At 40.1% G+C, this 16443-nt stretch overlaps 1 protein-coding gene across 2 annotated transcripts; it reads left to right on the top strand.

Moving 5' to 3' along the window:
• Positions 1 to 4224: 4224 nt before the first annotated feature.
• MTX3 (metaxin 3) lies at positions 4225 to 12195 on the top strand (the record flags this gene model as incomplete). 2 transcript variants are annotated; one of them, XM_079548938.1, is made up of 9 exons in its annotated part: positions 4225 to 4305; positions 4920 to 4989; positions 6442 to 6518; positions 7623 to 7715; positions 8707 to 8889; positions 9028 to 9104; positions 9935 to 10092; positions 10510 to 10598; positions 12085 to 12195. In XM_079548938.1, 9 exons carry the CDS (start codon positions 4225 to 4227, stop codon positions 12193 to 12195), a joined length of 939 nt encoding a protein of 312 aa, XP_079405064.1. The 2 variants fall into 2 exon arrangements, with proteins under 2 accessions (XP_079405064.1, XP_079405065.1); XM_079548939.1 differs by having other exon boundaries at positions 12059 to 12133.
• Positions 12196 to 16443: the final 4248 nt, after the last annotated feature.

The raw sequence follows: 16443 nt of genomic DNA, 5'->3' as shown, positions 1-16443 counted from the left end.
GACACTGAGGAAGAAAGACACAAACAAGTGAACTCTCTGGGGTTGTGCTGCCAGTCTGCTCTGTGTCCTTTGGAAGCTGCCCCCTAAGCAGTGCCCCTCTGCACCTTGCTTACCAGAGACCCGCTGACTGCTGGGTGCTTCTCCCACCAAGGGCTTGCAGCATGCGACAGGCTCCCAACCTGTTGCCCTCCCCTCCTCATCCTGTGTCTCTCCACTCACCCCAGCCCACAGACAAACCTCTGCCACATCAGAAGCAGTTCAGGGAGCTGTGGCTGCTCCCCTGCCAGCTTGCAGCCCAGTGCACAGCTGGAATAGCTGGAGATGTCTGATATCATTTACATCATAAAAACAGGAGCAACAATAGCAGGAAAAATTTATGTTAAATGAGCAAAGTGGTGTTGATTAATGTTCAGCACATCAGGCATGGCATTCAACTAATGAGGAGGACCACCTGTGTGCAGGGCAAGACACAACATGCTGCAGGGCTGAGGCTGCCAGCATACAGTGAAGGGGAGGGTGGGCTGGAACAGCCTGTGGCTGCGCAGGGTGCAGGCATGGTCTCATCTCCAACGTGGCTGCAATGGGATTCCCAAATACCTTCTGATGGCCTGTAGTTGCTTGCTCTTGAGATACTCTCCCACACGGTACATCCTCCATACCACAGAACACCCATGCTTGTCTGTATGTGTGTTGACCCAGTCCTTCAGTTGCACATCTTTCTTTGCCTATTTGGAGGCTGCAGACTGCTTCCTTTATACTGAGTGTATCCCAGCACAGTGTTCTTCCTCACTGTGCTACACTTCCATGTGTGTTTCTACACAACACAAAATGCCTCACTTTCACTCCCACCACCCCTGCTCATGTGGTGGAAGTGGGAAAGCAGCACAGTGATACCAATGGGCTGGCAGAGTGCTGCACCACAGAGAAAGGAAAACAGAGCAGTGGGTTTAGAGCATTACAAACCAGTTAGAAAGGTGAGGCTGAAAGGAAGATAGCAGGAAGCAAAGATGTGAAACAAAGAAAAAGAAAACCAAAGCCACAGGTATCCTAGGAGCTTAAGTTTCAGCCCAGAACCTGTCCCTAAGAATAACGGTGACAGCAGGTTATTAGCAGAGGCCAATGCCTGGATGTACAGCAGCACTGATACTGCTCTATAATCAGTTAGCATGAAGGAGAAACTCTTTTGTCACCAAAGAGCATTCTTTGACAACATAGGCGTGACAGTATGCCCGCCTCCCCTTCTTGTTCCCCATATTCCTCCTGGGCCTGGTCTCACACACAGGAGGACAGGAGCAACAGTACTAATAATGCTCTTGTTAAGACAGATTAACAACTACAAATCTGTCTCAAATTTGGGAGGCTAAAATAACTGATAGCAGAGACTTGGTTCAACAGCTGAAGGCCAACTGAGCATGAACCAAAGAACAAATTATGACTATCACTCAACCATCTTGCCACATAAATAACAAACAATCTATAGTCCCTGTAGCTCACCTACTTGGTAGTGGATTGTAGTCAAGATTTCCCTTTAAGTAGAGAAGCCTTAACAGGTTACACCTGTGCACCTGTTACACCTGTGTGTAACACCCCTTACACTTTGACATTAAGATACTTTGTTGATAGAGATCCTCAGAAAGCGATTGTTTGTTTTAAGCTTTTTTAGCTTCTCTAAGACTGTATTTTAGATTTGTTGTGCACATATGATTTCTTAGCCATAAACTGCTGACCAAGTCTCGGTGTGGATCCACCTTGGCTCCTTATCTCTGTGGTTCAAGTTCAGAAAGCAAATGAGTCTGCTCTGAGCCTTCAGGCTCAAAAGAAATCTCATATATGAATGTGTTTAACCCTACCCTCTATGCAGTGTATCCAGCCACCTCCGATCTTCTTAAGTTGCAGTTAGATTGCTACATTATATTTTGCTTATATAATGCTGCTTCTCTTTCATGAATGAACTGTATAGTGTAGTTTTTTCCAGCCATGATATTAGGTTTAAGTGCCTAACACAAAAACATCGTGAAGATCTGCAAAATCATCACAGCTTCATGTAAAGTATTCAGTTACTACTGCAGATAAAAAAGAAAATCTCATTAGATGGAAAAGTTTTGTGTTTGCCTATCTGGAGGAATGCTAACAATTATTTGCATCCACGTATGTAATTTCTTTGAGTTTATCAAAATGTAAGAAATATTTTCTCAGAAAGCTCCTTTTTATAAACTATTTAATAAACCATTTTGACTTGTTTTTCACTTCTAAGTTACTTACAGTGAAGTCTTGCGGACTGGTACTAATCAACTCAATGTGAGGAAGATCTCGTTCGTGGCATTTTATTCTCCTTGCTATTTGACGTTTGAGTGCCAAATTCTGTTGTTCCTCTGCCTGCTTATTCGTTGTGCTTATTCACCATGCATGTTAGAGCAAAATTTGGGAAAAAGAGCACAATAAAATGAAACAGAACAAGTTCACAAAATACATAAGCAGAAGTTTATGATAATGTTTAAGTTAGCCAGTATGCACAAATGCTACTGCAATTTTCCAAGTTTTCATTTTTATTATTGGAGTATGCTACAGACTGGAAGAGATTTTGTGCTCAAGCAAAACCTTCTTTAAGGGATTTTTACAAAGCATAGTGTTTATCTGCTGTCTGGATGGGACTATTTGACTTTGTAACCATCTGTTTGACCTTGTAACCATCATGTTCAATAACAACAACAGAATAATAGCCATTTCTTTTTCACTCTTGTGTTTTCTCTGACGTACAAACTCCAGCTTAACTTACTGAAGGTTGGTACCTTGAATACAAATCAGAAAGTGGTTATTAGGCATTATGTTTTCAAGAAACCTTCAGGAAACTTCTGTAAGGAATTTCTTTTTCACAGGAACGCAAGATTAACTTTTTTTAATAGAAGATATGCAAGTAAACTCCAACTGCTAAAATATTTGTTCTGCTTATTTTATGTAAACCAATGTAGATGTAGATGTAGAAAATACAGAGTAGATGCCAATTTGATAGATTTTGCTTTGCAGAAGTCTTCATGGCCTGTGCAGATTCCAAGTAATGTGACCAAGGAGTTAGGAAGGAATCCCTGCTGCTTAATTTAGGTTTCATATTTTGTTCCTAGTATCCACGAGGAGTCTCATTGTTTTTATGGAGTTTTATGGATGATTAAAAACTGAGGTCCATGTAAAACCCATAATGAGAAGCGAAACGAGAGAAGCCTTAATGCAAGTGAAATCTCAGTGAAGTACAGCTCTAAACCACATCCTTCTGTACTTCTGTCAACATTTAGGAGTTTGATCCTGCCACATTTTCATTGCAAGGGTGTGTAGAAAGAATGTAAGGTTTCAAACACAGATTTCAGAGCAAGTTTTGCCTTTTCAGAAGTCACAAACTGAAGCTCCATTTTTTCAAGTCAAGGCATACATTCATTCTCAGAGCACGTATTTACATTTCATTGATACTAACAGAAATTCCACTCAGGCAACCGAGAGGAAAACCTCATGGAAAGTCTCTGGATGAGGTAGGGAAGATGTTTATTGCCTTTTCCATCTTTGCTCTCGGCATCATAATGGTACAGAGATGAACTGGGCCCAAGGCAGAGCAAGGAAGGTCTAAGCCTTCTTGCAATCTGTCATAAGGAGAGTGCTAAGCTGGTTTATCCTCCATACAGAAATGGTTGTTTGTGACACAACTTTCATTCAGATCTGAAACCACAGATCTGATGATGCAGGGAGGAAGAAACCTTGAGAGCCTTTGCTCTCCTCATCTTTGTGTGCTGTAGACCTGAATAGCAGACTGGTATCTTAAGACATCCTCAGTAAAAACACACACTGCATGAGCTCGTAATTACGTGGTCAAAAACGGTATCACACAATCAGATGTGCATATTTTTGAAGGCAAATTGCTGACGGCTGCTCAAAAGTCGTCATTTTCGCTCCTGTGGAAAGCCGTGACTTCGGGCAACACAACCAGCCCCGCAGAGCCAGGGTTCAACCACGCAGTCATTCCAAGCAGTAAATTTTTCACGGCGGGCAGGGTGATGGCCTCGGGCAACCGGGCCCGGGAACGGCGCGTGAGGGGAGAAGCCTCTAAGTCAGGGACGGCCAGCGGTCCCCGAGGAGCTCCAGCCGCTTTTCCCTCCTGGCGGCGCTGCCGGGGGCGCTCGAGCGCCGCCATGCGAAGGCAGCAGCGGCGCGCTCCCCGGGCCCGCGCTGCCGGCGGATAAGATGGCGGCTCCCATGGAGCTGAGCTGCTGGGGAGGTGACTGGGGGCTGCCGTCCCTTCATCCGGAGTCTCTGACCGTCATGGTAACGGCGGAGGCCACCACCTGCTCCGGGAGGAGGGCGGCAGGGAGGGAAGCGCGGTGCCGAGGGCTGCCCCGCGCCCGGGTGGCTGTGCTGGGCTACTCGCGCCGCGAAGGCGGTGCCGCCACCGAGGGGCGCCCTGAAGCCGGGCGCGGCCTGCACCGGGCGCGGGGCATGGCGGCGGCTCGCGGGGCGGCGGGGCCCGGGATGCGGTGGGGCCGAGCGGGGCCCGGGATGCGGTGGGGCCGAGCGGGGCCCGGGATGCGGTGGGGCCGAGCGGGGCCCGGGATGCGGTGAGGCCGAGCGGGGCCCGCGCGTGCCCATGGGGAGCCGCCTGGCAGGGGACAGGCGTTACCGAGCAGCCCGGAACATTGAAATAAGTTTTGACCTTATTGGTTATTGCACGTCGCTGCAATGAGCTCTGACCAGAACCCTCAAAAATAGGAGCCTGATTCTGCATCAGAAACCTGGCAGATGCGCATAGTGTTGGTGAACTTTTAAAGAATTATTTTTATTTAACCCAGTGCAGCTAATCGGAATGCTCAGGCCTGCTTTTTTGAATTGCTGTCTTACACTTATTATGTGCTAACTCGATTATTTTCTGCAATCTGTTGCAGGCTTATGCTAAATTTGCTGGAGCTCCTCTGACAGTGAATACTATAAATAATTCCTGGAGCACTCCAAAAGGTACCTTATTTGCATTTCTATTATTTTAATCCTCGTCGCTTTAGAAGTGTGGGTTCTAATCCCAAAGTGTCTTTTTCTTCATTTCCTTTGGTTTTGTGTTCACGCTCTGTCCGTCCCTGTGCGGTTTACCTGCTTCCACTACATATTAAAAAGCATCTTTACAGATTGAAGTGTGATGATTTTGCAAGCGACAAGTAACAGAAGATATAAAGAATGCCTTAAAGGGCACCTTAGTAAAATGTGTATGGGTGATGGGATGATCAGAGGAGAGTCAACAAAGTGGCAGTGCAAAAGCACACACCTGTTTTGTCAGGCAGTCTGAAGGGATGATACATTGAAGGCAATTGCTTGGAAATATTTATACAGTAGTTACTAGACTTGCATAATGGAAGTAGCGTTCTTTAATTACACATGATTTAAGAAGCTTCTGTGGGTGGATGTAGAATGTGAGCCTGAAAGAGTGTAACTTGCATCAGATGGGATATTTGGTACTGTCCTAAGTCACAGAGCTTGAATCAGGAAAGCTGGCTGACAAGGTAGGTGCCAAGTGGGTTGTCAGAGATGATGTCAGAGGATTTCTTTACATTGAATCTTTATTCATACTGCTTATCTGTTTGCTCAGTGTTTAAGTCATTGTGTTTGTGTATTCCAGACGAGTAACGTCACTGCAAGGTGAAGTAGTTTGTCACTAAAACTTGTCACGTCTTTAGGCACTACTGTGTCCACCTGTTGTTGCACCTTTCACTCTTCTTTGGTGTATTGCTTTCTGTTAGCAGAACTACCAAGAACTAGTTTAGCTTACTTCTCCATAATTTTTGTGGCTTTCTTCATGGGCAAGATAATTAAAATTCCTACCAGAAAAAAAAAATCAAAGTATTTTATAATTGATATTTCAACAGTATTTAGCTTAATAGTCCTGTTAGGCTCACTGTGGCAGGTACCTTGTAAACATGCTATAAAGCAGCCTCTGTTAAAGAGATGTACAGTCTACAGTCTTTAATTCTACAATCTAATGAGTAAAAGCAGACTAATATGCTTCTGGGAGAAGAAAATTCTTTGATTCTGGAATAGGCCTTCTTTAGGCACTGGTAGCTTAATCAGTAGTTGCAGGCTGTAAAAGTGGTTTAGGAAGGGCAAGGAAAAAATAGAAAGAAAAAAGCCTAGCGGATATTCTTGTTAAAGTCCAGATCTCAAAATATCAGATACCTAGTAGATGACATTGGTTTCAGTCTGGGCCCTTTTTTATGTATTATTAGCAAAGGCCACCGTATGCCAAATATGTGTATGATCTTGGTGGAAATCAACTACATATAGCTTACTTGATACATATGTGTTGGGAAGGTCAGAGAATGCAGTGAGGAAAGGAAAACAGATGAAGTGATTGATCACTTTCCAGTTAAATTAGAATTGCTACGTATAAATTCTGTTGACTGTATTATTTATTCTTTCTAGCAGACGTACCAGTCCTTATATCAGAAGACATTGTTATTTCTCAGCCAGCAAAAATACTAAACTTCTTAAGAAAGCAGGTATGTTGCTCTCAGAAGATTGGTTTCTTCTTCCTTGTAGTGAATTTTTGCATTCTCCACACAGACTGATGTAGGTTTCTTAAAACCTGGAAACCAGTTCTGACTTAACTGCTTTTCAGTGTTTTGTACACACGTGAGAATTGAAAAATGGTGGAATCACAGATTGCTGCTTAAAAGTTTGGTTGTTATGAAAAATTTAAAAACAGGCACAGGAAAATTCTTCATTGAAAAAGGACAACAGGCTAGCCTCAACTGAGCAGTTTCTTACTGAGTTTCATCATGCTGTTAATTATAACACTGTAACATCATTGCAGCTTTGCAGACCAAGGAGATCACAGTTAGGGAAATGTAATTTTAACTGTTTAAATGGGTAATCATCTCCTGGTGTACTCTTTTCACCTTTTTTTCTTCTGAAGTATAACACATGGTGTTGTTTTTAATTTATGTAGTTTTTCTGTAGCCTGTAGCATAAAAAAGTCTGCAGGCATTTCTTGATGCAATCATGTTATTGTGTAATCAAATCTTGCTTGCCTTTTGTAGATCTCTCAATGTTTTATTAAAAAGAATAAAGCTATAGTGCTGCTTTGTTTCACAATTATAAAGATGTCTAATAAAGCATGGCATCATCATTTTAATTTCTAAGATGGTCTTTCAGCCCACTCTTCTGTGTTTACATTAGAAATTCTGTTCCTGTCTAGTTAAGAAAACTGTCTGATGAAAGGCATCTTAGTGAAACTTTAAATCTTTGTCTGGAGAAAAATAGAAAACTGAGCATTTGGGTTGAGATTGAAGACAATGTTTTTAAAATTCTGCAGTTTCCTATCCGTTTGAATACCAAAGATTCCATATTGATGGAAAAAGAGCACCCTGTTTAACTCCAAAGTATACCAGTAATAGGCATGCTTTTAAGATACCTAAAAATAAGGTAAATCAACACCAATTTTTGCCATTTCTAAATTAGTGAAATTCCAGCCCTTTCTGTGTACCTTGAAAGGATTCCCTGTTTGAGTCAGAAGCTGAAAGTTCCATGTAACACTATTTATAGTATGAGGTGGTTGGTGACTGTTTTCTGCTTGTTATTTCGTTTTAATTTTAAATTCACAGAGATACAATGCTGATTATGAATTGTCTGCAAAACAAGGAGCTGATACACTGGCTTATATTGCACTGCTTGAAGAGAAACTGCTTCCTGCCCTGGTAAATACTAGTGAATTCTTTATGATGGCTAGAATTTTATGAATATTGCAAGGGGTGCCCAGTGTGAGAGACAGAGAAGTTTCTCAGCCGTAGTCCTGGCTTGAAAGTATTTACGTTTTTAGTCCAATTTTGAAAAGACTGCCTAGCAACTTCGAAAAAGAAAAAAGCATGTGGGAGGTGTGAAGTAATAATAATGAACTTAAGAAAGACTTTTAAAATGGCATCTTTGAATGTGTTTTTTCTTAGATGCTTTTTGGGAACAGTATCCTGCAAACAGCTTATTCTGGCAGTTCTTTGTTTCATGATGCTTTTTGAAAAGGCTTGGAATAACATGTTATATGGCTGATGTGGGCTGCACAGCTCCAAAAGTCTTTTGAGCTGTTAAGTGGGAACTTTTGAAATACCCACCACTAGTTCATTTTTTGGTTCAGTAAATAACACATGGCTACACGCCCTTACCAATTTAGTGTCAGTAGAATTATAGCTATAAAAAAAACCTGCAAGCACTTGATCTGTTGAGTACCTTTGACTTGAATTTATACAGGAAAAGGTACTTTAACTAAGTAGCCTCTTCAGTTGTCCTGCAAGGCTTTCAAATTCATAATTTCCTAGCATATTTTCATTTTAGATGGTATGTAAAATTTCAAAAGAAAATTCCAAAAATTTCAAACCTGATCCTATACATTCACAACTTATGTTGTAATACAGTTTCTTTGTGCAGTTATGCATGTGTGTATACATGCATGTGTATGCATGACTATGCAATTTTGTGCATGTGTATATAAGCATTATCTTTTTATTTAGGTTGAAGGTAGCTCTGTGTCCTTAATGATATACTCTTAAAGGAATAATGTAATCCTTGCAGAGCTAAGCGCTTTAAAGTACGATAATTCCCTTTTCTCCTGTGGCAAGTCTTACACATTATACTTTTAAGGGAAGTCTAATGTTTTTTACTCAAATTTCAGTCATACTCTTCCTTGTGTTGATATAGCTGCACACTTTTTGGGTTGAGGCTGAAAATTACTGCAGTGTAACAAAACCGTGGTTTGCCTCAAGGATTCCCTTCCCACTAAGTTTGTATCTGCCTGGAAAGATGTCCAGGGAAGCACTCAACAGGATCTTGCTGACCAGAGGAGGCCCTCCTCTCTACAGTCTCACTGAAGTGGAAGCACAGGTACATGTTGTGTAGTAAAGAATTTGTAAGTTGGTGCTGTCATGAAATAAGCTAGCGCACTGTGATAATGGTGTGTGATAGTGTGTGTACTACTGTTTGCTTCAGCTAGGGCTCTTAAATAGTTCTGTGTCTCATCAGATATACAGGGATGCCAAGGAGTGCCTAAATCTCCTGTCAAAGAGATTGGGAACATCTCCGTTTTTCTTTGGAAATACGTGAGTGTGCTTTCTTAGTTTTTAACGTTGGTGTTTGTTGTTGTTATTTTTAATAAACAGATGCCATGTGATTCTGTGAATGCTTAGCACTTGTTTTTTTTAATCTGCTAGAATGTTAGAAGGTGCTGTACAGTTTTATGATTCACACCCTGCTTTTTAGCGATCTCAGTCCAGAGTGTCTTTTATATGGCATCTTTCCATAGGGTGGCAGACCCTGCCTATATCAGCTCATGTAGGATACTTAATGAGTTAGGTTTCTGTTAGAAAATCATTCTCTAGCCAGTGAATGTCACCTCCTGTGATTGCTTGTAGAAAAAATACCTGAAGCCTGAGGTGTTACTACTAGCTCCTTGGAAAGATGGCATAGGTCTGAGAAGGCTGGTCTTTCTTGTGGGCATAGGACAGGAAGCATATATATTGCCAAGATAGCACCCAAGAAGGACAATCTGTACCCTTTGCCAGTGAAGTTAGACTTCTTCATGTGAAAGGGTCCTGCTCCACTGGCATGCATCTTATCTGCTTGGCTTTTGTAATGCCAGAAATGTATTCTAGACTGGATTGCTTACCAGTGTGCATGATACATGATTGTATTTTAATGCTAAAACAACTGTTCCAGTTTACCAGCACATCTCTAATTTAGAGGTGCTGAAATCAATAGATAGCCTCTTCAAAGTGTCTTTTTATATCTGATAAAAACAGTGCCTGAATATCTTAGAAGATTCTGTGTTAAATTTTGTCTGATATACACAGAAACTGGTTACGTTCATGGAGGTCTTGATGTCTTACCTCAGTCATGCTTGGGCTTTGCTCTGTTTTGCTGTTCTTTTCAGACCTACTACCTTGGATGCCTTCGTGTTTGGTTTCCTTGCACCAGTTTATAAAGTGTGCTTCCCTAGAGTACAATTACAAGAGCATTTGAAACAGCTTACCAACCTGTGTCGGTTCTGTGATGATATTTTAACCTGCTATTTCAAGTTAACTGTTACAGGTAAGTTATGTCTCTTTTTCACTTTTTCACGTATAATCTGTTTGAAATAGTAGTGGTGGTTTCCACATTTGAACTAAAGCAAAATAAGATTTTATAAATTTGTGCTGGAGGTTCTGTGGGGAAATGATGTAGATAAGCTTCCGTGGTTGTGCAGAAAGGATTGAAAATTAAAGGCAAGGTTTAATTCTCAGATTTAAAGCTTGTCATGCCTTGGCAAAATCTGCTTGTATCTGTTCTATGGCTCATGCTTATTGTTTCCGTTTCTATGACAAAATGGCTTTTCCACTTAAATTCATCTTAGGATAAAAACACTGCATGAACTTTTCTTCCAATATTTGTTTGTTTCTTTCTTTTTAAGAATGTAAAAGCTTTTGTAAATACCTTTTCAGTCTTCATCTTTCTGCCTTCACTCTCTAGGCCATTCTCCATCTGGACAGAATACAGCAGATGCTAATCTGCAGAAACTCACACAGCTTGTAAATAAGGAATCCAACTTGATTGAAAAGGTTACTTTTGCTTCAGTCTGTTTATTATCCTGCTTCTTTGTGGCTGTTTGTTCACAAATACTGTTACAACTGCAACTGTGCAATTAACATTTTATTTTGTTTCTTTTCTAGTGAGGTACTTTGTATAGAGATGAGGGAAGAAAATTAGCAATTTTGAAAGAAATTAATTGATGAAGTCTTACATGTAAAGTATTTTTACTACAATCAACGATGCCCTTGCAAGTGCACATACAAACAGTAGAAGGTTGACTTTCCACAGGCTTATCTACACTCGAGGGGGAATGCAAATGTTTTTATCAGAATTAGAAATGGTCTTGCAAGACCTCAGCAAGAAAACTTATAAGCAAAACTTTGAAATTGGTCTTACTGAGATCAGTACCCGAGTCTCCTCTGCTCCCAGCTGATTTCTTGCAGTCACTAACATACATCTTCCTTCTCCTGCTCCTATGTCTGCCTTTTATTCCTGTGTTTTCAAGGCTGTGCTTCAGCACCTGTAAGAGCTATGCAACTTATGTTAAAAATAATTATGAAGAATTAGTTTACTGATTCAAGAAAACTCTTACTGGAAGGACAGAATGCATTTTCTAAAAAAAGATCAGTGTATCAGATGGATCATCAGTTTTGTCCTGCTTCTGCTCCATTTGGTATTGATTGTATCTCTTTGAGGTATTGAAAGGCAGCTGTGAAAGTTTTAAAAATAGGCTAAGTAGACATTTATCAGCCATGGTTTATGCAAAGCTGATCCTACTGTGAGGAAGTAGGATGGACTAGACAACCTTTGGAGATTTGTCCTGTGCTGTCTTCTGTGATTCTGCTTGTTCTGTAGTAATAAATCTTTTCTTTTTTCGATACTGCAGTACATACAGGGTATTAGATTGCTATCCTATGAAAAATGTAAAATATTTATATTCAGAGAATAATTTTAACCTGTACTTAAAAAGATCATACTATAATCTCTATATTAAAAAGTTTTTGAAATCTTAGCTGATCTAAGTTCATCTAGCATCTCCAAATCATTTCAAAGTTGAAAAAATTTTCTTCCTGTAAGATGCTGAGCATGCAAAAATACCCACTTATGTTAGCAATTTGACTTTTGATCTGCTTTATAGTAGTGTTTGGCTACTGTACAAAATTGAAACTGCAACCTCTTAGAAGAAGGTAGCAGTGTTGCTTTCCTTGGTAATCTTGAAGAAATGAATTGAGCAGAGCAGAAGTGTAGCCATTTGCTTTATGTTTAATTTGTCACATGATCATGGAATGAATAGCAACACTTAAATCAGATTTTTGGGAGAAGAAAGGAGCCAATATGTTGTTTTAGGTAAAATAAGAAAGGCTAAAAGAAAGTAAGGTTTAAAAAAAAAAAAAAAACACAAAAAAACCACAAAACAATAAGCCAGAATTCTCAATAGGAGTTCTGACAAATAGACTAATCATGTAACTTACATTCTACCGTTTGCCAGATCCGGCTCTCATTATTTCTCTGCAGATGGATGACAACCTTCGTAAGAGTCCTCAGCACCCCCCTCGGAAGATAACAACACTGAAGCTTGCTGCAGGTGGAGAAGAAAGCAGTCCACTGAATCGTTTGTCACCTTGACAGCTTTTGTTACACACGCACACTTGCTTGCCTTCAATTCTTCTGAATATCACAGCAATTTTTCTCATGAATGTGGTTTTACAAGGGAAGAATCTAGAAATGGGTTAAGTATGGACAAAACACGGCTTTACAATGTCCTGTCTGTTATTTTTAAGAAAACTAGTAGTTCAGGCTTACTGTACACTAAGCTAAAACTCAAGTATTGCACAAGGGGCTTATTCCTGCAGACATTAACGTGATTTTGTACAGCAGAGTTAACATTAGCAGGAATGTTGACCAAAAGTTAAAATGCAATTTTTACAGAATTCCAGTGCATTTATAGAAGTTTCACTGTTGTTTTAGTTTATGGCTTTTGATTTACTGTAATCACATTATTGTATGTTAGTGGGTATACTGTTGTATCTTTCCAAAAGTTACGAAGTCTAGTTGTAGAATTGGTGAGAAGACTGAAAGAGAATGAAGTGTTACCCATCTTTGCAGGTGAGAAGTGAAAAAAAATGACAGGAAGTTATATACTCTTGATTGTGAGTATGTGAGTGTTCACATTCATAAACACTCTTGTGTTTTAAGGGTGTTTGCATTTTTGAAAGCTTGTTGAGCTGTACTTTAACAGAAAATGTTGAGAAGCTTGTGTGCCATGAAGAGTATAGTGACAGAGAGTTTAACATTTTACGGATAACTCATGGAATCAGTGGGTTGAAAAGGACCACAGAGATCATCTAGTTTCAACTCCCTGCTATATGCATGGTCTCCAACCACCAAACCAAGCTGCTCAGAGCCACATCCAGCCTGGTCTTGAATGCTCCAGGGATGAGGCATCCACAACCTTCTTGGGCAACCTGTTCCAGTGAACTCATATTAGTTCTGTGTGAAACTGGCTTCACCTGTGTACAGGATAATACCATAGGCCAGAAAATTGTAAGTCAAAATTGCATAGGATTGGTGCTGAGGTAGAGAGGTTTGATTTGCTCTTATTAGGATAAGTGACTTGTCTAGTAAATATACTATGGATCTGGATTGAATTGAACCAGTTAGACTTTGTAAAACAGCCAGTTTAGGCTTTTGCATTTGTCACAGATACCTCTAACTTGTTTTCTAAACACTGTTGTTCATTGAAAAATGATAATACAGGACATCTAAATTTTATTGTTTGACAGTATAGTTCAGAGTTCTTTTATCTCTGCAAACTGTAATGTGTTGTAGTACATAGTTATTCTGTGTAATTAAGGAACTTGGGTCTCATTACTTCTTAGTAGCAACTTTTCCTGTTCAATTGTCCCAGTCAATTCTGTCACAAGAAGGCTGCTGTGATGCCGTGTTGGTAATGTAGTGGCAGGTGCTTCAGGATTGATGTAATCAGAGTTAGTCACAAGGATTGACCAAAATGGCAGCACTGGGGATACATAATTCTTGTGACTGTATGGGATGATTCTTCTGATTCCTATTTTTTTTCTGGCAGAATCAGGGTCTCTTAGAATCCCTTTGCTATTAGTCACATTTGAGATACAAATTTAAATTATTTACTATTTATACTGATGACTGTAGATTGTGTATATAATGTTCTTTCAAATTCTGTTTAAGGAATGTAGTAATCTTCAACATTTCCTAATTACAACTAAAATGTTGGGTATTTAATGAGCACTTTGAGGTTTAAGCTTTTGCTTGTATTAGAATATTTGTTTCAGTGATTTTGAAATGAGTTTAGCACATATTCATGGTAATTGTGAATAAACTGACAATCTAGTATATATAAATTAAATAAAATGCTTGAAGTCTTTACTGCTTGACAGGTTTAAATGAGATCAGGTCACAGTGCTTTTCAGTGTCTTTTATTTATGAACATGGATATGGAGAATATGCCTTATTCTATTGCTGTTGTGAATATGTACACTCAGGCTTTAAAATCTCTTTGTAAAAGGGTAATTGTTCCAAGATTAAAATTTTAGACATTTGTTGGAGTTTTGGTAGTATTTTTTAATGCAGATTGTCAGGTTTTTGGCTTCCCCCTCCCTACCTTCTCCCCCCACCTTGTGTAAGGCTTTGTTCTTGTGTTTGTTTTTCTTTGTTTGTGGGTTTTTTTTTTTTGGTTTTTTTTTTTTTTTGTTTTTTTTTTTTATGGACAAGGTAAACTGCTGACTGTTAGAATTTGGAACAATTTGGAACAATGTATTCATAATATATGTCTTGATATTAGTTACAGCTCAGTAGTAACCCTTTCAAGACAACTGCTTTTCTGGTGATACTAAGAAGCACATGTTTTCTAATCTTTTACATGTGAGCCTTAGCCATTGTGACATTAATCATTAACATTAACAGACATAATCTGCTTAACAGCTTCATTCACTGAAGAGGACAGCAGGGCTAGAACAGGCATTGCATGCAGTGCTGTACATAATCCCAGACAACCTGTGTAGTTGCATAGCCATGTGTTTCATTTCTTTTCATCCAAGCAGAATTCAGAATCAGACTCCTTAATGTTGTAAATGTAATCTGTGGTCTGACAACCCAGACTTGCCCTTTAGATTACTGCTGTATTTTGAAGCTGGTTAGTTAGGATGCCAAAAGTGGGATCCATTTGAGTAAATGTAGTTATCTGCATTGAAATAAGCCAAAGCTCATTCTTCGGCTAATGGAGAAAGGTGGTGTTGAGCTATCAATTGTGTCTTTACAGCAGATACCTAAAATAGCTAAGTGAGCTAAGTCTTCAAACTGTGCATCTCTATTGAATGTAGAGGAAGCCTCAGCTTCCTACTTAGATGGAGATCTTTACAAAACTGGGTGAAAACCAGCTGCATTGACTGCCTTTCCAATATCTGAGACTGCAGATGGTTTGCAGGCATAAGCAGTCAGCCCTTCTGGCCAAGCTGTAGTGAAGCCCTGAGATCATCATAAGCAAGCTGCTTTTTATGGAGAGCAGCTGCTTGTTGTACGCACTGCAGCCCTACACTCTCAGAATACTGTTGTGGGGTTTTTCTTGTGTGCACACCTGCGCAGTGTTAGTGCATATACCTTTGTGCTTCTGTTGTATTGATGCTGCCACAGTAACTCATAGGCCTCCTCATCTCTGCCTTCCTCTTGGAAGGTGGAGGCCAGCACAGGTAATAACCTCTCAAGCAGCTCATCCAGCCCTGCTGTATTTTCTCTTGCAGAGAAGGCTGTTAGTTTTAAGTGAGGTGAACTGCTCTGGCAGGTTGTAAATTTAATGCTTCTACTTGTAGGCAATCCTGTATTAAAAGCTTATGTATGGATGTCTTTAGGGCCATTCTGTGTATTTTCATAAGCCTGTTGTGGAAATGGGCAGATGCCTTTAATGTTTCCAAGATACCTTTACAAATTTCTTTTTATCCCCTTTTAAAATATGATATGTTAGTCTGCATACACTTAAAACATTGCTTTTGCTAATGAAGCTTAGCACTACATTAAGAAAAAAGCCAACCTGATTGCATTTGATTCCTGGCTGAAACTGTTTCTGGACTCAACTGAGGAAGTTTCTCCTCTTGCTTCGGTTGTTTTTGGCATTGCAGTAGGAATCATTCTTTTTATTCTTCTTTTTTCCCTGTACAGAAAGGCTGAGTAGCCTTTTACATAGTGTGACAAACTATGATATAGCTCAAATCTGTCTGGTCTACACTGTTGATAGCAAGAAGTCCTAACATACAGACCGTGTCAACTAACATAACACTGTGTAGAAAAATATTTGCTGGTTTTGCCACTCAGAATCCAAACACTGTTCTCATCCAGCCCCACCTGGGCCAGTAGACATGCTGCTCTCTTCTACTGGACCATCGCAGGTGCTGGAAGCTGCTTGGAGTGTTCCTGCTGAGCAGCAAGCAGTTTTCAGCTTGCTGAGTGTTTTGACCCCCAGGCCACGTGAGGGAGCATCCCCAGGTGGCTTTGCATGGGAGAGGTGAGAAGTGGTGGGATTATGAAATTCATCTTCACCAGCCTCCAGTGGGCAGAGTGGTGGGGGAGTCCATGATTTTCTGCATGTTTTGAAGAATAAACAAAGAAAGGACTTGTCATGCACTACCTAGTCTGTAGGTAGTCTGGTCTAGTGCATTACCAGATGAGCTAGGTTTATTGTAAATTTCAGTGAAAGCTAAGCTGAGAGTGTAAATTAATGATGGAGTCACAGTAAATAAGATCTTGCAGTAAATGTGCCTGTGGCAAGAGGTTGTTCATAGTGTTATTCAGCTTCTTTCTGCTCATTCCCTCTCACTAAAACTAAGTGCTTTTTTTTTCATCGTT

This window comes from Tetrao urogallus (genome assembly GCF_951394365.1).
Source record: "Tetrao urogallus genome assembly, chromosome: Z".
Classification (NCBI taxonomy): domain Eukaryota; kingdom Metazoa; phylum Chordata; class Aves; order Galliformes; family Phasianidae; genus Tetrao; species Tetrao urogallus.
The sequence above is the reverse complement of the archived record's forward strand: the minus strand, read 5'-3'. Positions and strand labels throughout refer to the sequence as shown.